The following is a 23506-nucleotide window of genomic DNA, read 5'->3' on the forward strand; positions in this document are numbered from 1 at the left end:
AATGATACCTAAATATCTAATCAATTGCAATATTAGATACTGAAGATGAAACTATTAAAGAATAGACAAATACTAGGATAATATTATTTCATAAAACCTCTATTCTTTTATACTACGTTGGGTCGACAAACTTAATATAAACAAATGTACTGTTCACTTTCAGTGAACATACACAAAGAAATTTATTTTCGAAATATAAGAGTAATCAACCGACAAGTTGCAACAGAGCCGCATAGCAAGAAATAACATTTGACATCTCAAGGGTGCATTCTATTTCCGAATTAGAGGCAACAAAACGTCAATTCTTTCTTTCACGATAACTTTTACCCTCACATTATTTGGAAGAACTTCCATCGCATTGTAGATGCACGGTTAATCAAGAGGCAGCTTCAGTGTGAAGTATCAAGACGAAGAAGAATTAACATTGTTTAACAGTCTTTTTAGACAGTCACCAAAGGCCGTAAATTTCTATAAGATTTGCAACGAACAAAGTCATTCTTAAATCAACACCAACTACGACGTAAATTTGGCAAACAAATACACTTCTTCTTCACGCTTCCGAGTCGTAAGAAAAATATTTACTTGGTTGATAAAAACTTGGTTTCCAAAACCAATTGCACGTACAAAAACTAAATAATTGTCTTATATTAAAATCTGATCAGTCCAACGCAATCCAATATAACCCACTCATGAAAAAAATCCGTACATATCCTTTAACTGCCCACTTCATCAAATATAGTATCACTTTCACAACAAAAGAATACATAAAACGAAAGTTTTCAAGTGATAAGAAATAAAATATCCAATATACGAATACCCAAAATTTTTAATTCGCACAAATTTTTACAGAATCAAAATCCACCGCAAATGACGACATGTGGATTTGAATCTAGGTCAAATAGCATAGCAGTATTAACCGCCTCAGAAGAGTACATTATCTCTGGTTGGGGCTGCTACAATATTGAAATATCAGTCGGGAAAATCAACAGCAAGAACTCAAGCAATTACTCACCGATGCGTCATTATTTTGATCATAATGGAAATCGATAAAAAGGCTAAAAGTTGGAAGAGAGACCTTGAAAAAAAATATTAATCGCGACAGCGGTGAGGTAACGGCTGAGGGTTATGCAATACAGTTGCTCTCTCAAGCATGTCTGAGGAGAAGTATACGATGGACTATTGAATTACGACGTTTTTCTATTTTCTTGATTTCCAGACGTTAGGGTTATTCACTGATCATGGACTTTAGAGATTAGTCGGCACACAAATATAATTATGTCAGAGAATCAAACCCAGCTGAGTGCTATGGCTTCCAACGTGCATGATCTTATGCAAATATAATCGTACTCGTGCAGCCAACATTCCTACGACTTACCAACTATTCGAATGCTCCGAGCGGCAGTCGCGAATTAACATGGAAATCGGATTTAATACGGCATTGCTCCACGTATCTTGATTTCCTAATTGCTGAATCAGGGATATATTAATTTTGTCATTATTGCAATTATAATAATTCGTGGCTGGTAATGAAAACACTTGACCGATATACAACTGCACGGAAACGAGTTTTCAAGAGGAAATAATCATACGAAAAATATTTACATCAGATTGAGAGGACTAGCCCTGACAGGACACAAATCTTTGTAAAAACTTCAGCGTTAAATTTAAACGAAAATATCAAAATTGCTCAATAAATCATGCTCCTCATTCACCACACAAAATTTTCTGCCAATAATTACCTGAAATTTGTAATCATTGTGCAATGTAAATCAGGAAAAAAAAGATTAAATAAAGAGCAAATACTGAATCGCATCACAAGTGTTTATTACATAATATATTAGCGGCAAATAACAACGAAAACATTTAAAATTCAATTAATTTTTCACAATGAACAATCCAGAATTTCTAAAATAATTCTTTTAAACGAGATTATCAGAGGTATTTGCGTTTGAGAAGAAAACCACCGAGACGGAAAAACACGTCACGATGGCCAAGAATAGAAGCTGGCGCGTGTATTTGGGATTTTCTGAAACCTAAAACTTGAGAGTGCTAGCGATGACTTTTGCTCGCTCGTAAAGTCCACCTAATGTTTCGATATTCTCGAGAATGTTATCTTAATTATTTCCAGAGTATCTTACTCGGTGAATCAGCAGTAAGTTCTAAAGACGCATTGTTCACCTCGTTTCGAGAAAGAGGGTCAATTCATTTCATGAAACATCCACCTAAGATAAACTTTGTTAATGATTGAAGTAGTGACATAGATTTCAAAGCTTTATAAAACCTTTCTAAAATATTTCCACCTCTCTTTAAGTCTACACACATGTCATCGCGATTTTCTGGCATTCATAAATATCAAAATCAAATACGTATTCCGTAACATTCAGCCTGACAACTTGATCTTCACTTCAGAAGGAAAATGAAATTAAGGCAGGGTATCACTGAAAATAGCAAGGAGTTACGTCCCCGTTAGCCCCAACAAATGCCGCATCAGGATGATCCAACAGAGGTGACGGAATCCTTACAAGATAATCCTCGATGGCATAACTTGAGTGAAATCTAATTAGAACGTGAAGCTAACCAATGTGTAAACGACGCCCAGTGCGGGAAACTGAAAGTATTTCGACGCGACGGCACGACATAACATCACCACTATCCACCGATTGCCCCAGCAAAACAAATTTAATATTTAATATACACTGACACAAACAAAACACATGCCCATAATATTCCTGCTCAACGAGTCGAAGCACAGCCAATCTGACCTTTTTTTCAATCGTTCACTTTCCCACGTTGTACTGGTCACCGATGTAAACAAGTGACTGACAGCATGGCTGAAGACACTTTAAAGGAACCTAGTACACACGGCTAAATGAGAAGTTACACAGGTCCAGTCCAGACGGTATAACACGCGGAGAGGGGATCAGGTGCACGAAGTAATATTCGGAGACGAGTTGTGAGCTAGCAAGAGAGGGCGAAACGACTAGTCGGGCACGCGTGTTCTGGTGATCGAGAAGACGAGGCAGGGATGAGGGGGAAAGGGAGCAAAGGGGGAGAGAGTAAAGGAAGGCTGGGGAGGATTGTAAGAGAGGGTGGGTTTCAATTATGGAGGGGTGGGTGGTGGAAAGGGGAGGTTGGGGGAGTCGCGAACGAGATCCGAACAAGCAAGCACTCGGCTCCCTCGTGACCCCATTAGGAGAAGGGAGAAACAATGTGGAGGGGGGGAGTGGGCGACTTAGCACGGAACGAACTCCTACGGGCGACGACGGGTGCACCTGCTACTGCACGCAGACCCGCCCCACACGCACAACACGTGGGGGGAAAAAATAAACAAACCTTCTCAACTCAGGTGGATGCATAATAAACGGGGAGAAGATGGTGTGCCGACGTTTTAGGGGAAAAAAGATCACTTTCTGCGAAATTCAATACGAGAAGCGACGAGGGTCCTTGTGAGTGCAGCGCGCGAGAGAAAGTGCTGGGTTCAAATCTGCGAAAATTAATGTTTTACAACAAAGTAAACGAACAACGGTATGGTAAAATGGTATGCCGACGCATCTGGAAGATTAGGATTCCTTCCTTCCGAATCTAGTGGAGTCAGTGAAACACACTTCTTAAGTAAAAGCCCTTATAGGACATAAAGCTCAGTTCAAAGATATAGAAGCTTATTTATTACAGAGAACATAATCCATCAAATACACACGCAAAAGACAGAGCCGCTGACAATTTCACAAGTTTAATGCAGATAATATTTCTCCGTATACCATGGGAGAATTTGTAACGACAAGTAAAATTAGATAAGTTCAAATTTTCGGAAATAACTTTTTATGACAAGATATTTTTTCCACGAATTCTCTCAAATATATGTTACGCCACCACATGCACAACAACGATCCCAACCGTGATAGGCAGAAGTTGATATTTTTAGAGAAAAGTGACACACTTGTCATGACAGCTAAAGCGGGATGTACTCCACTTGGTTTGGTGAATGGGCGAAAATGTATCACAGTTAAATTCGAGGAGATGCTGACTATCCAATGCTGTGAAACCAAACTGCACCTCATTTGTCCCAAAAATCTGGTGAAAACGCTGAGCAAATGAATCCGAAGAGAAACTCACTTTTTCAATAACATTGGTACGTTCGGGATTTCAACTGAATTTTATCCTATAATTTAGACTTCGCATTGTGAACCATTATCACCTAAACACACGTAATCCATAAAATTCAGGTATATTCAGTCATAATAGGAAAACAAATTGCGCACAAGTTAATTTTTCAACACACATTCGCGAAATTTTTCCTGTCTTTGACGATGGATTGGGAGATCGAATTTTAGTCTTCAATAATTTTTAAAAGGAATTGAAAAGTGGCTAATTTCGTTCCCAAACTTTAAGAAGTCACCACAAAGTCTCGCCGAAAACAATCAGTGAATCACTTATTTAATAATGCAGGCTGAGATTCCATTGGGGAGGGGACACAGTCGCGGGCTTCGCGGGAGAAATTGGGTTCACCCCATTCCGCGCGCCGGCATCAAAATACCAATCATCAAAACACGCCGATACTAGTCCACAGGAACGCTCCTCAATGCAATACAGGCGGATGGTGATAGATCACTCTTTCCATCGCAGCGTCTACAAACGACTCTTGCCACGATCGATATCCCACCTATTACTTTACTGGAACATCACGTGTACTGCAACCATTTCCTCCGCGGCGGCACGAACCACATGTGTCCACCGTTCTTATTACCGCCGACCTCGCCGCATGGCCTCCGAAATAGCGACCCCTTGCTCGAGGGACCGGCTCGCGTGTTCTCCGCTGGACTATCGGTCACATCTCGGGGTCACCGTGTAAAATCCCCCCACACGAACGACGAGGGAATATCAGAGAGAAGAGGAGAGAAAAAAACGAAACTCACATCTGCGCCACTGCTGCAGGCCTTTTTCTTTTAGTCGTATTAAATATTCACGACGCTCCCTTCTGCTCACAATCCCGACGTTTCCGACGACCTAAATGTGCACCGCGCCAGGTTCAAACCAAGCGCCGATCACGCGGGAACGAGTCGAAATGAGATGCGAGGAGATCACCAGATCACGGGGGTTCCCACGAAGCTTTACACTGCATCGGGTCGACGGTAACTTTTTCCCGGCACACAAACACAAAAACACACGTTGCAATGCCCCCGAGGCGGATGGTGATAGATCACTCTTTCTCTCCTTGGCTAATCATCCCCACAACGATCTTGCTAAATTGACGGGATTCCATAGCCCGACCTAAGATTGAGGCCATTCGCTGATCTGAGGAATACCGGGAATATAGACAAGGGAGTGACCACGCAGAGAAACGACAAGGAGAAACCTGGCATCCAATTAGTAAGGGTGTACACATATTGACGACCCATCCGACGGACGTAGCAATGAACTTCAGGCTCTCTTCTTTGGCACCCTTTTAGGGTTCGGGATTCCACGAAATTAATTACTAAAAATAATCGGGTTTTAAACCCGGAATATCCCCGCTCTACGGCTGATAATGGGAGAGTCAGTGATCTTACCTAAAGCGACTACCGCAGGAAGGTTGCCGCTGCCCTCTGACTTTTTGACCGCACGGAGCGGGCGGGTCGCCGCTGGGAAGACGGGTTACCGCCTTGACGACGACGAACAGACTACTGTTGCCCCGCGCGTAATCGACGGGGGTGAGGGAGGGGATGGAGGGCCCGTGGGGGTGGGCGGGAGGGGGTGAAGAAAGAGAGGGCAGGGGGAAGAGGAAAACGAGAGGTGGGACGAGAGAAGCACACATCGATATACCGGCATATCCGGCGGGCAATTCCGATGCATCGATGCATTGCGTACATCGGTCCATCATAAGTACACAAAAAATCGCCTGTGATGATGGTATCATTTTTCCAGCACTAAATTTTTACATACGATAAGAAGGATAAACACAGGATACTCTGATGCGAAAATTTTATACACGATTTTTTTCCACGCGGAAAACTTCGCCGTAAAAAGTTGTAATTAAAAAACACATCTTATATTTTACCATTTCACAAACCGTAACTAAGATGATGACTACTGTGACTACAACGAAACACGGTTTGTAGAGTAACGCAAACGAAGGACAAGGACATATGACGTAGGAGTTTTACCGAGGAATGACTACAATAACGTAATGTACCAACAACTTTACATGTTACGATCTGAGACATAGAGTGAAGAATGAATTGAAACAAGCAGCTTAATTTTCGGCTATATTATGTCAGCAATGAAATGAAAAAGTACCGATATGCCATATTTAGCATTCACGATGAATGAGGTTATCATGAAAGTAAAAGTGTGAAAATGAATAGGAAAAAAAGTCAAGATAATGAGCAATAGTAGGCCTCACTAGCTTAAATCGTTCAACATTTACTAAGTTTTAAGGTAGAGCAATATTTTTCAAACACAATAGATTATAAATGGCTCCGGTGAAAATAGATTACGTCTATCGGATAATATAAATAATAAATTAAAAGGATTCCTCTTTGCATTCATCACTGCTACCAATAATTTATTTCATCCACTGGCAGTGAATGAAAATAGCATCAAGACTTCAGCTCGGCAAGAATAAAAAATACATGGTGCACAAGAAATACTCGTAGTTCCTCAGGGATAATAAGTATATTTAATTTTTTAGGAACATCGATACATATTTTTATATTCCTCCTATTCCAAGACGAAGGGGAGAGGAGGGGCGATTAGGGGAGGAAGGGAGATTAGGACGGAGGAGTGGATTCCTCGCAACAGAGGGCGAGAGCCTGCCGGGCGCAACACACCGACGCGATCGCGATGTGTTGGTGGGACTTGCTCCCGAAAAACGGCGACAAAGATTTTTTTCGGCAAACGGCTATTTTTAAGCACGACCCACCCAACATGTTCCCTCACCTCCCGCGCGCCCCACGCCGTTCCCTCGAGCCAATTTGCGGAAATCCACCGAATTTGCTTCGAATAGCTCCACGGGCGTTGAAACTTTGGGTGCAACGCGCGCGCCTTCCGCGGAGAAAACAGCATTTTGAAGTGCAACTACGAATATATGATGAAATGCAACTACCGGTCGTGATGTACTCGGATATTTTCAACTGTCCCTCTCCACGTTGTCATCCTTTCTTCCATTTGCCAGTCCTGGAGTTTATTCATAAATGATGACTTCAACTTATCATACTTAACAATGGTCCACTTAGTAGACACATTTCACACTAAATCCACTTATTTATAACAAAGATCTTTCTCGTTAAGTTTCACAAAACTGAATAATTTTCTGATAAGAAATAATTCCGTTCCGTGGACCATTACGAACTGAGACTTTTTAATACCGACGTTTTCATTCATTATAATGTCACAATACGTCAAAAATGTCCACATTTAACCTCCCACTTACTTCACGAATCTCTTTTCCAAACGAAAATTTCACGAGGTCTATATGTCGCGTCCTTATAATTGCATACAAACACTTACATACGAACTAAGATTTCGCTTTGATCGATCCACATATAACTTTACCAATTGATAAAAAAAATTAACAAATGTATAAATTATTAACTTCCCCTCATTTTGAAACATAATCATTAAATATCGCGATCCCAAATTACATTTATGAAATAAAGAATTCTGTCCCATTTTCAATACTGGCTTCAAATCATTCAAATCAAATTCATAATGATGAATTCAAAGGAAATGCAAATAACTATTGCTATATACAACCACAGGTTTACCGAGTCACCCGCAAATGCAATCCGTGAACGAGAATTCCAAAGAGGGATAAAACCAGCCTTAACCCGGACTCGAACTAGAGTCCTATGCATTAAAATGTGCAAAAAAAACACAATCACTGTCAAGGAAATAACTGTGGGCTAGCAAGCGACGTACCTTTAAAGGAGTAACCCCAAAATCCCACCACCTTCGTTTAACTTGTTGTATTGGTCGTTCAACGAAGTACAATAGATATATTAAAACATCACCTCGACGTTTCATTAATAGAATATAACGCTGATAATCCAAAAAGGCTGATCCCATGAAATCAGTATTACGAAGCATACTATAACCTGATGCAATAATACATTCGGAATTAAAATTTGAAGCACTGCTGGGCGGTAATTTGCAATGAGTCTTAACGAGGATAAAGAAAACCCCGAGAGCCATCGCAAGCTTTTCTACACTGAACTTCCACGGTAACAGGTCTTAACCAAGAGAATGAAGCGCGAAAATTGAAATCGAAAGGTTCTAACCGTAAAATACCTGACGTACTTCATTCTCACATGTCAGTCCACCAAAATAAATTTCCAGCGATTACGACCCGCCGATTGCTTGGAAAAACGGTTGGAATATCGGTCACGGTAAATGAAGTCTTATTCGTGATAAATCCAAAACTGATTCTTAAATCCAACACCGGCGTTTGACACCGCGCTTATTATTTATGTAAAGACATTAATAGAGCTCTTCGTTCAGTCAACTGCTAAATTAGTGGGACAAAGCGTCACTGGTGACAACGAGCAACATTTGTAAATACACAAACTCTTTCACACAAAATAAATGAGCAAAATATTTAAGACAACTTAAAAAATGAGGTTTAGCAGCAAGAATTGTTTTTACGCTTATTAAGACGTTTACGAAAATAAAAGGCATAGGCCACACCTTCGTAAAACTATTGATTTTTCTTATTTATTCAATAATTATTGTTTTTTTAGTATCACCCACGATAACATAATTACCAGTACAGAAAACTATACATAAAAATGTTTACAATTATCAAACAGGAGATAAATAATATTCGTGAGATACACGACGGGTGCAAGACTTTTAAATAAACAACCTCCCATAGTTTTCGCTGCATTTACACCATTTACAACTATGATTAAAAATAATTTCAGATCGTGCTCATTCACCTCCCAAAGTTCACTGCAATTGCCTAAAGGAGTTTCAGATTGTAAACAGTAAGTATTCCGTGTCTCGCTGGCTCAATTTAACGACTGCACTAGGAGCACGCGGCAAAATGACGTGCTACTCAATCTCGCTATACACTTGGCAGCCACCAACCTCAAAATTCAGCCTTAAGAAACGGAATGGCGAAATTTTGCCAGGATGCCATAGAAAAATAAAACAGAGATGTAATGACTTTAATACAATACAAGCGTATAAATCGAAATCCCAAGAATTTGGGCCACATCAAATTAATTCTCCACTGAATTAATATTGAATGAAATGGCACTATCTCAAAGAAAAACATAAATTTGTTCTATACATAAGCACTTTTACGCACAGTAACATCTGGAGCTCATTTGTTCCACGTTCTTGCGGGCGCACCTAAAGGACCAATGAAAGTTAAGTACAAGTGCGTTCTACCGTTGAATAAATCAAAAATTTTCCGGGGGCTTTATTAAAATTCAGAGGGATCTGGGGAGTTCGGCAATGGGAGGCAAAAGAGCATTACGCGGTAAGGCGAGGACTACGACCGGTGAGGCCGCTGGGGAAGAAAACAAATGCACTCAAAAAAGATTGCTTCCAAAAGTTTTCCAATGAACGCAACTCACCCAGTTCTAATTTCTATTGCTGATCGATCCATAAACGATAGAATTTATACAGCAGTGCTTCCTCATATTTCCACCCTTACTCAGTAACTTCAAATCGATTACGTAGCAAACATGGGGAGGTAAACTGCATGTATTAGATCAGTCGATTGTCTAATGAAAGTTGAATTTCCGTCGTAATCTACAACTTTGCCTCCCTCCTTCAACGACAAGGAATGCAAAATCGCATGGTTCGAAAAGACACCAAATGAGATGTCCGATAGAAAATTCATTTCCATCCATGATTACTGAATTCTAAAAATAAGAAAAACTAACGTTTATTTGTGTGCGGTGTTAGAGGGATCAATTTCTAACCAATTAGCAATAAAATATGGCTACTATCGGTAATCCACTGCCAACAAACCTGTGACACGAATATTCCTATGCATTTTGTTCAAATAGATTTAACACGACGTGATTTGGCGATGTAATATTGAAAAACTAGTTTTGCAATAGCATTGCTGTTCAGGTAAATTTACACTACGCTTTTTATTACGCAAGTCCTTTCATGTAAATAAAAACCAGGAGAGAGTATATAATGCCGTGCAATTCCGAAGATGTCTTTAAAATACGGAATTGAAAGTGGCTCTTGATTTACTCAAATAAAAACGAAAATTTTGACACAGGCCAAATCGGAAATAAAATAAATTCTGTGGCCTGAAATTAGGGAAGCTGCTGACACACATGATAAATGAAATGACAGGTAATTAAAAGAAAAAGAATGATAAAAATATGACAAAAATGCTAATACTAGAATAATGTAAAGAGCTATTGTGAAAATAAATACCCCGAGGCTAATACTAATGCAATCACCAAATATCGCTTAAAAAATCTAAGTTTCACAAATTAATCGAATAATGTGGATTAATTCAACTGAGGACTGAGATCCATGAACTACAGTTCATACACAGGCTTTATCATTACTTATGCGGACAAATATTGCCAATATCTTTGATCTAAAAAAAGGCTTTATATAAAAGGGTAACGCTAAATTTTCTACCTAGCCAACAAAAATTTCAACATTATACTCTGAGATATCTGTAGGCTTCATATATAATATATCTGATGATTGTAATAGCAAAATCAAAAATCCGTGCTATTCAATGGGTGTTACGAAATTATTAACGCAAGAGCCCTGATTTTACACTGAGGCTAACGCCTATGTCGCATGTGTTCAAAGTAATCCAAATTACTAAATCCTTGCAATAGGTGAAGCGGGACGAAGCGATAAATATCTATGAGTAATTAACTGGCTATGAATCAGAAAACTAACCAAATTTCTAGGACTAATATGGCCAAAATAAGAATCTCGATCTTTAAAAGTTTTATGAGAGCTATTCAGTCGCACTCCATTTGAATGCATGCATAGGAATTTTTATTAGTTTTTATTTCATTCATTCCTTAACATAGCAAATACTTCTTAAGAAATAAAATAATGCAAGCCTTTATTGCACTATTCTTATCACCACCGACCATCAGCATCGCCTCCTACAGAAACTAGTACTTACACACATATTTAAAATCGTCATTAGTGGTCCAACTGTAACCACTTGATGAATAGAGTCAATTTCGATACGGAATACAACACAAATGCATGAAAATCCATTATATAAAAATGATTACGGAATTCCATTCGAGCTTCGTTCGCTCTTTCGGAAGACCATTGACATGTTACATGCAGTGGTCACACCAATGAATGAAAACGAAAATCTAGCTCAATTTTCATGAGTGTAGTAAGGATTTTCTATAGCTAAAGAACGTTCTATAACCGCACTCACAAGCGACGGTTTCTGGGCTTGAGCCCCAGAAAAAAAAATTAAAAAAGCAAGAGATTCATCTAATACAGTCAAATACCTATAGCTTATCGAATTTTCCACCGTAATCCGATCTTATAAATAAGTAAATGAAATGCTAACACTGAAAGATCTTTTGACAGCCAGAATCTCAAGTCACATGTGATAGTAAATGTTTAACATACTACAGAATTCATCAGCTTAATAACCACTGAATTTCACAACGACAAATGAATACGATATAAAAGTTATAAATCAAATATGACACTAACACTATCATCCTAAAATTCCACTACCAATTGAATTACAACCTATAACTGAAATAAAATAACCATCGAAGAACAAATTTCAGATAAATTTCGGCAAGGGTTAGACCAAGACAAATCGTACTGTTAAACAAGATAAGCGATAGCAGAAATAAGGTACCAACCATTTAACATACGATGGGCTAACAAATATAATCTTAAAATAGCATTCAAACAAAACATATCAAAACCTGATATAATTCGGACACCGTTATTATGACCGATGCACTAAGAAAATTATAAATTTTACTTTCTTGAAGATATTCCACAATCTGGCCGGTGACTTAGACTAATTGATTCATGTAATGTACTATTAATAATTTATGTGAGATGATACGTTAACGTTGTCACAAATACATTACTACAGTTAATCAAAAATACAACAGAATCACCGAACCACTGACTTGACAGCGAGAGGAATCGCGATACGTACTCAAGTTACTATTGGCGTTATTGGTTACGGTAACCATACACAAATCTGCTGGACTAAAAATTACAACAAATACTGAAGTCATATTCACAGTACACAGCAAACGTAAAATATATGGAACCCATCATGTCATAACAAAAAGGGGGATCATCTCCACTGACCTATCACACAAGATACGAAAACACGACAATTGCAGACTATTACAAGAAGAAATATATAGGTTCTCTTCGTATTTCATTGTCCACACAGCATGCAGTATTGAATGGTAAGGTACTATTCCTCGCAATTCAACATAAACTGCTTCATAACAAAAACCGATACCGCAATAAATGACGATGGTGAAAAACAATGGTATGTAAAACCTGTAAAACTATAACTAAACATGCAGAGCCATTGTATACTTTAAGTTTCAAAAAAAACTATAAATATTTGTGCCTCCACACAATGTATTTCCATGAACGTGGAAAAAGAACGATTTGGAGAAAAATGTTTCGCCCCCAAACGTTAACAACAGCTCTCAAAGCAAACGCCAGCAGGGCCAACGATTTATTAACATAAAAGCACAAAAAACATTTCAATGTAACCAATTATAAGTTTCAATAATAATTACAGAATTGTAAAAGCCTGTCCCTGTGGTTGGAAGGTAAAATGAATGTGGTAGCCCATAGCATGCGATGCTTGGACTGAAATGATAGTTATTGTTATGTATGGTCAAATACAGTCGACCGACGAATGACTAAGCAGATAACATAGCGCGATTATGATCGAATGTTAACATCACACATCAGATAAAGTAAAATATACATACCCAATCTAAAAATCCACTTTTCTTCCCGACGTTACGCCGGTGTCGTAAGCTTCACCCAGTTTCCATTTAAAGCTACAAATGACGTCATGGCAGCAAAAAATGTGTGCTCACACGCCAGCTCATGCAGTTTCCCTCAGTTCGTACCGTAACTTCGATGCGAGTATTACAGCAAATTTGGATTCCTATGAAGTCCTGCGCGATGTCGTATGATCAATTTGTGGTTATATTTCAGAATTTATAGCTTATGTCTGGAGGTATTGTTGGCTTATTTATGACGACAGGAGATTCATCCTTTCTTACCATATTTCTTGTATCAGTCTTCAAGGCTGCTCTCCAATTAGCAAAAAATAGTATACTTGATAGAGCCTTGTTCGTACTTATTAATCACAAATGTGCCCATGTTATGATTTAATTTACCTTCCTGCCCCAAAACTATTACCTGCAAGTACTAAGTGATTAAACACAGTACATCGATTGTTATGAATGGTATAAATTCACATTGTCCAATAAATAATCTTACCTATTGATCAATACGGTTCATTGACAGAGATTAATGGATTGTCTATGTTTCATCTAATATGTAGCAGAATGCAATTGGCGAACTTTAGGTGAAATGAATTCCACGCTCATGGGTTGACCTTACTTTTAACTTCTATGTTAACTGGTGATATAAGTACAATGTGAGAGCTAACTCCCAAATGAAACTCTTTGTTGAAAATTAAGTGACGTGGTTCCCATTTCTTTGAAACATCCCTTGAATTTGACAGGAAAGTCAAAGCCTCAATGTATTAGATATATAAGATATTTATATCTGTATTACCACTCAAAAAACATATGTACTGAGGGTTTTCAGGAAAGGAAACAACATGTGATATTGCATAAATAAATATATATGAATTCTATTTACATTAACTTTCATTTAACGCTTCTCTAATTCATCTGAAAGCTCAAATAACTTTCCACTTCTGTGCTGACTTGCTGCAAGGTCTTCATATGTCACATGGGAAATTTTGGGAGGAATCAATGCACCAGCAACACTTCGCTTTTCAGCATTCAGGAAATTGAATGTAGCGCATGCTGCATCAGTAGATAGCATTTCCACATTAGTGCCATAACGTCTTAGTTCTGTAACAACCTTGGGATCAAGCTTTTTGCCTCTTTCACCTAGGCCAATAATTAGGATGTCTGAAATATAAATAAAATATCAAATGCAATAAAAAATTACACAATGATCAAAGCAAATGTTCAAGGAGCAATAAAGAAATGGATGACTTTTAATGAAAATATTTTACTACAATCAAGCCCCACAAAAAAGCGGGCTTCCTTCATATACTTAAAATGAAATGCTATTGAGAGTAATTCACAACTCACGAAGGGTTTGCATCAGCTTTGCTATGTGACAATGAAGATAGTAAACACATGCATCAGAATATTTTTTTTTATGTTCAATGCAGGGTCTTTATATTTTGAATAAAGAAAGAAGTCTTTCAGAAAATTTGGAATGAGTAGCATTTCAATGACTTCTTGCGAAGCTAACATTCTTTTTTCACTCAACGCATAATATGTTCTTAACATATCATGTTCATGCATTACGCCCTTTACTCTTTTCAGTGGACATTTCATACTTGATGAAAGAATGCAACTTATCTTTAATTTAAACACATAAGTTACAAGCATTAATTAGTAATTATTGCTCAACAAAATGCACCCTGGAAACTGATTTGGAAGGTTCCACACAAGGAACTTCCTTTGATAGATTATTTGCTAAACATTCAAGATCATTTATTTTATTTATTTATCATCAAATTCCCCGTTAACAGCACATGACGCCTTTTACAACGAGGGCTTCCAATATTAACAGAGTACAACACAAACATCCATGCCCTGGATAGGGGTCACCAATCCAGTAGGGATTCGAACCCACGACCTACGGTTTAGCAGGTGAGGACTTTACCCCACCGCCACCGAGGCTGGCTATACACAACTATGATAAAACAAACATCAATAGCACAGACAAAGCTTAACCCCTTCCATTTCAATTTAGTTTCTGAATATTGAGCTCCTTTCCTATTTATTTTTCCTGTGGTTCTTTTTAAATGGAATGGTAGGTAATGAAATGATATTTTGTAGTTTGCAATCAACGTAGGACAGTGAAATAAAAATTTATTACTATTTCATATTTTTCATGAACTCTTCTTCCCCCCCACAGGTATGGGAGCACCTGCCCCCCTCCCCCAGACGCTTAAATAATAGACAAGATTTTTAATATAGTTATCATCATGTTCATTTTATTTTGCATATTATGGAACCTCAATCATTTAATTTAATAACTTTCATATGAAAATAAAGAGAATATTTTCTACAGCTATTTTTGTATTTTGTTTTTAATCTCAAATATGAAAAGACCTGTCAGACCCTTGTGCTCCCCCAGGTAAAAATCCTGGATCCGCCCTGGAATCCTGGAATGCTTTGGATGTTTTATTATTATTGCACTTTCAAAATATTTATATTTTCCCCCTAAACAGAGCTAAAATTATTAAAATCTCAAGACGAGCTATACTTGTCTTTGTGCGATTTGGCACTGAAATGATGCAATGGGTTCAGTTAAGTAATTTGAAATTTCATCATCAAAATTTCAAAGAAAATCATTTCCAATGAATCAATTAATTAGTAAAAATCGTCAAATGTTTGGAATTTTCAAATAGCAATTTTAAAAAATCAATGAAGAGAAAAATATGTAACCACATTGGAAGAATCACATCTAATAGCCAAAAGTACAATTATTACTGAGACAGAACAATGATGCGCTAATGGTAATGGTTGAAGGTTCAGAGGCTTTGACCACCTTTTCATGAGAAAAAACCTACCTTTGAAATCCTTGAAAGAATGCAAAATATCAACCTTTCTCAAAGAGTGAATGAAATTAAAGTTTTGTGTCAGATCGCTAAATAGCCGAGTCCCCTTCTAAGGAAAGTATGATAAGCCATCTACTTGAGGCACCCAATATAGGTAGGTACGCTTAATCTACCACACAATTCCGGTAACTCGCTAACAGTCACCCTGACCTCGTCCTAACTCTTAAAATTAACTGATGCTTTTCTTACGAGCTACCTTAAAGTTACCGAAACTTTTGACTTAACAGAAGCAGTCTCACCAATTTTCGGTTCCAAAACAAAAAATAACGACAGCGACTCCACAGAAATATCTTCAGCACCTCCGATATTCCAGGACAGGAGAGTCTTAGGAAAAATCACCATAGGGCCGATGACAGATATTCCATTGTTCAGTCGAAATCCCAACTGTAGGCATAAGAACAAGTATGAAATCATTTTCGATGATCGTGTTCGCAATCAATAAATATTAATATATACAAAATATCCTAAACACAACCTGACTATATGAATCGACCATTAATGGAGCATCAGGTTCTTGGTTCAGTATATTTATTGTTGTTTTCCCATCAGTTGTATTTGAGCATTTCCGTCCAAGAATTGAGGTCTGACCCCTACAAATACGCCAGATGACAATGTGAAATATACGCAAAACTTTTATGAGAAAGAAGAAAAAGAGGCAGCAAAAGTGGTATATAATTATTTCATAGGACTAAACCTAAGAAAGCTTACTTGCCAAGGGCAGCAAATGCATTTTTACACCCTATATTTGCCAATCTCAAACCGACAGCCAGCATTTTCCAGCAGCCGCTGCTAGCTTGAACATAACAAACACCTAACGGTGAGCGAAAGCGGGGACTTAACAGCTGAATACTGGCTTTCGTTAGCGCAAAATTTGAAAAGTGATATGTCGGATTGTATCAGATAATAGGCATAACAGTAAATAAAAGAATTAATTCGACATAGGTGCTCTAACTTCATTTGATAATTTAAACAATTAAATAAAATATTTTATACATGTCAATGAGTAACAAAATTAATAACATCATAAAGTATTTTGAATCATGTCAACAAACTAATCTGCCTTTTGAAGTAAAATCCTGATTTTAGTGTCATTCTCTCTTTCAGGTAAATTATTCTTTTATTTATCCCAGGAGACAGCTGCAAAGCTGGGAACTGCGGAAAACAACAACGAGAAATATACTTGGACTTTTATTTATGAAATTCGCATACTAAACTTAACTCCCTTCTTCTTCTTATTAGCTTGAAAATTTAAATTAATTGTGAATTAATGAATGGTATAACGTAACAGGAATAAATAAACCCAAAAACACCCTTTTCCAGTTTTATCAGTAAAATCACCTCATGATTCTCTCGAATAACCAACCGTCAGTTCAAATAGCTTCCTTCAGTCTTTGATATATGCCCCTATGAAAAAATTGTATAAACCTGTTTCAAAATTTTATACAATTTATACAATTGCCATGGTAATTGTATAAATTGTATAAAATTTTGAAACAGGTTTATACAATTTTTTCATAGGGGTGCTGATTTCACAAAAAGGAAGTTGGTGGAATTCCATGCATATTAGAGAAAGATATGTCGATAATTTGAGAACAAGAAGTATCAAAATTGACTACAATTTTGAACCATTATTTATTATTGCAGAGAAAAAGTGATAAATTTAAGTGCGATTATCATTGATAGCACAAAAAACTTGAACTGGAGTTGGCGACATTGTCAGAAACATCATTGGTATTACCTTGCCAGTACCCTTTAGCCTGGTACTGAGCAGGAGCAGACCACCTGGAGCCATAGCAATGATGAATGGAACAACATTATGTACCAAGCAGGTGTAGATTCAAGCCTTCGTTTTGGGGAGACATTCCTCACCACTGATACTTGGAAGTAGGCAATTCCTTGAAGCAATGATGTGTCAGATATCTGATATGTGTCCTATAATGTAAATATTCTTCTCACTTATAATTTAAACCTCCTACCTCATACAAAAATTCAAAACAATCAAAAATGCATCCAGAAGAAGTTTTGTGCTCCCAACAGATACATATTATCCTTGTCTACTGCCATAAAAATTCCATTCACATATTGCTGAATTTTCGTTCCCATTGAATGAACATACTAGAAAATCCTATGTATCCTAATGACTGTTGGCCCATGTAGTTACTTTTTTCAAGAAGTTAGCTATTGGAAATCTGGGCATACTCCATGATTTGAAGAGGCTTTTCAGGAATTATGATGAATTTTGCAAATAAAGCTATGAATATGCACAAATCCTATATCACTATATGGAATGATTGGGTGTAACTCAAACAATTCATGTCTCCTGTGTAACTTGCCTGCTGGCTGTCAGTAAAGTCACCTATGTGATAACTGCATAGAACACATTAAACTTGTGCGAAGATTCACAGCCTTGAAGGCATTTGATTTTGAGCGAATATGTTAAGGATTAAGAGTAATGCAGGGAGTCTTTCCGATTGTGCTTTGAATGCAAATTGAAGCATTATAATATAAACATTTCATTCATTTTCAGAGGAGAAAGCAAAAACATTTAGTGCTTTATTTTCAACGTTTCATTCAATTTTTTTCCCTTCCTTTTACTCTCTGCTCCCTCCATTTGGCTGACCAGCGTTGCCAGTTCGTGGAAATAACTGTATGTGAGGCGGTACAAGCGTGATCTCCACCGATTAATTTTGGCAACACTGCGATATGGAAAGCGATGCTCAATGCACCAAAGTTGGAGAGAGACTGCGGCCTCCTACTAATTCACCTGCCACTTTTCTCTGATTGGCTAAAAGAGGGGGTGGGCCTCGAGCGCGTTCAAGGTCACCCGCCATCTGTTTGGGAAAAAGGATATAGTCTCAATGAAAAGTTACCCTTTGTTTGATAGAGAGAAGTTGTGAACAATTTCATATACGTACTTACCAATGCCTTCTAAGCTATTGGAATCAACCTCAGCACTCTTCATAGGGGTGGCTTCCCCGGGTAAAGGAGCTTCAAGTTAAAGACTTGGGCCCCAGGCAGGTTAAGAGATGTGCTGATTATCAAAAAGTACTGCATTCTTATCAAGGTGAAGCTTGTGGATGAGGTAATATGTACTGTCACTGCAGAGCTGAATCTCCCCTCCTAGGTTCAGACAGTGGTGGCTCCACACAATAATTATGTTGAAGTAAAATTTACAGAGAATTACGCAAAAGTAAAATTTCTTAGCTGATATTTTCCCTCGAAGTATGCAATAATAACTGAAGCTCATAATATTTGGAGGTTATCTTATTACAAAAATCGTGTTTATCATCATAAATATATCACAATCTATGGGCGTTCTTTCCTGAAGAGATGCTCTTAAGCATAATTACAACACACCACTATCCAAAATGGATGATTTACTTAGTAGATTTTAATAACAAGTGCGTGCAATGAGATCATGGCAACAAGTTATTTGAGACTTTACGCATAAAAATGTGCTAGTGTGCCCATAATATCAGCCGAGACATTTTGCCTAGTCCTTTCCACTAAAAATTTTTTTTAGGCATATGCCCTCATACCAGATGATTTTCTGACCTTTCAGCAAGCCCTTATGTAGAAAATATGTTGTTTGGGATGGGACTCCTATGAATAGGCCCACAAAGACTGTTATTGATACAAAGACAACAAGACCCACAAAGACACAAAGTTGAGGATGAGCATTGTAAAATCAATACTGCAGAGAGAGCTTTCGAGTGAGTTACCCTCACTACACATCCACGAGGTTCATTATGTTTTCCCCCGGGATTGTACTTGACAAAAAGCAAAGATTGGATGTATCCTTTAAATATGGGAATTAAAAAATGAAAAATCAGGGATGTAGGCTTGATCAGCACCAATCTATTTAAGGATGCTTTGAATAGACAAAACTATGCACATCATGATTCAATATATTTCACAATACAGACTTGCATAACCACTATTTCTTCTGTACCAAATAGTGAGTAGTAAAATTTCATGTTCAACACTAGATGTCAAATAATTTAATTACATTTTAGTTGAAAAGCTTTCATAGGGTATTCTGTAAAATATTATGTACATGTAAATAATATATGTTATTCATGGATACGTAACTGAAGTAATGCCAACATCATTTGACTTAAATCATAGCTTACATTTTCATTCAACATATGTATACTTCTCAAAGCACATTTTATATATACTTTCAACTGAGTGAATTAACAGGGGCATATTTTGAAATTATCATAAAAATTACCAAACTCTATTTATGGTAGAAACTCCAAAATATAGTGTATGAAACAACGCAGTAAATAGTAAGCCCGAAAATGATGCATCATTTGAAAAATCATAAAGTTATACTGAAAAAAGACATATAAGTAAAAACATACATACAAGTAAAAACATTTTCTACTCACATGGAATAAAAATAAAAACAATAAAAATATTATCTAAAATACAATGTTAATTATTTTATGGTGAGCAATGATTTCTTGTGCTGAAAATCAGTTCAGTTCATAATAAGCCATAGAAATGAGGACAATTTAAGTATTACCTACACATTATATTAGTCAGACGATTATTTAGAGGCTACACTTTCTTGAAAAGGAGGAAATTTAGAATCTTATAATGATTCCTCACAGTCACCTCAGAAGTATAGATAAAAGGGCATAACCTGGATTTTTAGGGCATCAGGCGACCCCAAATTAATTAGAAAGGGGTAATAATCACAGTAAATTAAATGAAAAACTTAATGCAAATACATTGGCAGTAAAATTAGCCCAATTCATCCCTGGGCCTGATAAATTCAAAGGCATTTCCAAGATTCATGTCAGAACCCCTTTAAGGATTCCAATTACAGAGGTGTTAGGATAGCCTGGGCACCAAACTACTTTTAATCATCCTTTCCCCTTCAACATATTTGGAATGAATTAAAAATCCATGTTTAAGGGTGGAAAGCTTACTGTAGGATGATTCATAGGTGGGATGACTAATAATTCACTTCAGTGAGTAATATTTCCAGCATTCATTTTAACTAGATCTTTTTTTATTTTAAGGAAATGCATATTTTCAAACCTCAAGAGTCAAGGAATCAAGAATTAAAATTTTAAATTATTTCCTTACTGTTGTGATTGTTTTTGTTTGAATATGGCTGGTAATCTCCCAACTATCGTATTACTGTATTCATTTGTTTTTCTGTTCTTCACCGGAAGTTTGTTCTTTTAATAAATTGCAGTTTCGCCATGTTATTCAACACGTGTGGTCATGTTCATTTACCACTCCTCCTGAATCTCAAACCATCGTCCCCCCAGTAACTATTTACAACAGGTTATGGGCCCAGCGCACTTTCCACTGCGCTGCTGAATTCAGATTTCTTTATTTTTGTGGTAAACCGTGTGGTAGCAAAGATGCAAGAATCTCAGGTCACTTCGCAGGCGTATGGTTTCGAAAAACTCGTTGGGCGGGAAAACTATTATGACTGGTCGTTCGCGATGACGAACTATTTACGTCGTAATGGATTGTGGAGTTGTGTCCAGGGAAGTGATAATGGCGAAGGTAAAGAACGTAGGGACGAGAAAGCTTTAGCAGACATTTGCCTTATGGTGCAGCCTGTGGTATATCCCCATGTAAGGCCAGCTAAAACGGCAAAGGATGCCTGGAATGCTTTATCCAAGGCATATGAGGATAAAGGCAAGTGGCGGTATGTATCCCTGCTTCGTTCTATGTGCCAAATGAGGCTCGAAAAGTTTGAAACCATGGACACTTATATCAGCGAGGTGATAATGTTGGCACACAAGCTCGAGGGTATCGGTGAGCCGATGGCGGAAAACTTTGTTGCAGCAATGTTGCTTCAGGGGCTGCCAAATTCGTATGACAATCTTGTCATGGCCATCACGAGTGGGGAGAATGTCTTAAATTTGGATCGTGTGAAGACGATTTTGCTAGACGAAAGCTACCGGAAGAGCGTGAGTGCCGGTCAAAATGCGAGTGTTCCCGAAACCACTGCCCTGTATTCCAAGGGCAAGAAGTACAACTCTTCGACCATGGCTGGGAGTTCATCAGTTGTGAAGGCGTGGAAGTGCTGGAACTGTGGTGAAAAGGGGCATCTTAAAACACAATGCCCGCAGTCGCAGAAGAAGAGGGATCCGAACGAGAACAGAGCCGAGGTTAAGGGAGAGAAGAAAGGAGAAAATAGGAAACCGCTGAGAAGTCTTCTGTGTGCCCTGTCGGCTGCATCGTGTGACTCAGATTGGTTTGTAGATTCCGGAGCATCCGTGCATATGTCACCCCATGAAGACCGTATGCATGATTATTGTCGTGACGTTGACAGTCATATTGAGATTACTGTCGGAAATAACGGTAAGCTTAAAAGCAGAGGTGTTGGATCTGTGAACCTAAATGTAAGTGATCACATTTGTGAACTTAAACATGTTGTGCATGTTCCTGGATTGAAAGAAAATTTGATTTCTGTAAGTCAAGTTGCCGACAAAGGGATCACTGTTGTTTATGATAAAAAGGGTTGTAAAATGTATGATGATGACTTTGTCTGTAATGGTACAGAACTAGCTACTGCAAGTAGAACGAGTAATGGGTTATACCGTTTGGATGTTAAATCAAAGCAGGCATTTGTGTGCAATATTAATGATTATGAATTGTGGCATCAAAGAATGGGTCATTTGGGTATGCAAAATATGATATTGTTGCGGGATAAATTAAGTGATTGCATTGATTTCAAGTATGAACCTGCTGATGATTGTAATGCTTGTGTTCTTGGAAAACAGCACAGAAATCCTTTTCCTAAGGAAGGAGGTACTAGGGCAGATGAGGTACTAGGTCTTGTTCACTCTGATCTGTGTGATTTTGGTTCTAATGTAAAGTCATGGAGTGGGTCAAGGTACATTCTTACTTTGATAGATGATTTCTCTCGCAGAACGACTGTTTATTTCTTAAAGAGCAAGTCTGAAACCAAGCAGAGAGTGATTGATTTTGTAAATATGGCTGAAAATGTAACTGGTAAAAGGTTGAAAATTTTCAGGTCTGATAATGGAACTGAGTTCTTGAGTGATGAGTTACAGAATTTCTTTAAAAGCAGAGGAATCACACATCAGAGAACTGTAAGGTATACTCCACAGCAAAATGGTGTAGCAGAGAGACTGAATCGCACCATTCTGGAAAAAGTGCGATGCATGCTCTTTCACGCAGGAAGTCCTAAGGAGATGTGGGCAGAAGCAGCTAACACTGCTGTGTACTTATTAAACAGAAGCCCCCACAGGAGTGTCCCTGACAATGTCCCTGAGGTCCTGTGGTCAGGTAAGAAAGTCAGCTATGATCAGCTCAGGGTGTTTGGTTCTGATGCATATGCTCTAATCCCTGAGGAAATAAGGGGGGATAAACTAAATCCTAGGAGCAAGAAAATGGTCTTTGTGGGTTACTCTTCAGCTTCCAAGGGGTATCGTTTGCTTAATCCTGAAAACCCGAGAGAAATTCTTGTTGCTCGTGATGTTAAATTCATTGAAAATAGTTTCACTGCAATTAAGGCTATTGGTAAAGGGGAGAAGGGTTCTTTCAGTATGCCTGTGCCTGTAAACTTAGATGATGATTTGCCATTTACTTCAGTGTGTAATGTCAGTGATGATGTTCATTGTCAGAGTGAAACAAATGCCAATGTCAATCACATTCATGGAG

The 23506-nt window shown here is 37.9% G+C and overlaps 2 protein-coding genes across 4 annotated transcripts in view; both read right to left on the bottom strand.

Moving 5' to 3' along the window:
- The window catches only part of LOC124153740 (ubiquitin carboxyl-terminal hydrolase 2-like), a 140418-nt gene extending 127241 nt beyond the window's left edge, over positions 1–13177 (bottom strand). The window contains exon 1 of one of the 3 annotated variants that reach the window (XM_046527078.1): positions 12930–13177. The gene's annotated coding sequence lies outside the window, so the exon portion shown is untranslated. Of the gene's footprint in view, positions 1–2762; positions 2995–5546; positions 5649–12929 lie in introns of those variants that run through there. The other 2 variants (XM_046527077.1, XM_046527079.1) reach the window with 2 other exon arrangements.
- Positions 13178–13801: 624 nt separating this feature from the next.
- LOC124153741 (NADH dehydrogenase [ubiquinone] 1 alpha subcomplex assembly factor 3) lies at positions 13802–16665 on the bottom strand. The gene is made up of 4 exons (XM_046527080.1): positions 16553–16665; positions 16320–16434; positions 16084–16228; positions 13802–14114 (listed from the first exon to the last, which is right to left on the bottom strand). Exons 1-4 carry the CDS (start codon positions 16615–16617, stop codon positions 13849–13851), a joined length of 591 nt encoding a protein of 196 aa, XP_046383036.1. The 5' UTR covers positions 16618–16665; the 3' UTR covers positions 13802–13848.
- Between the last annotated feature and the right edge of the window lie 6841 nt (positions 16666–23506).

This window comes from Ischnura elegans, chromosome 2, assembly GCF_921293095.1.
Source record: "Ischnura elegans chromosome 2, ioIscEleg1.1, whole genome shotgun sequence".
Taxonomy (NCBI): Eukaryota; Metazoa; Arthropoda; class Insecta; order Odonata; family Coenagrionidae; genus Ischnura; species Ischnura elegans.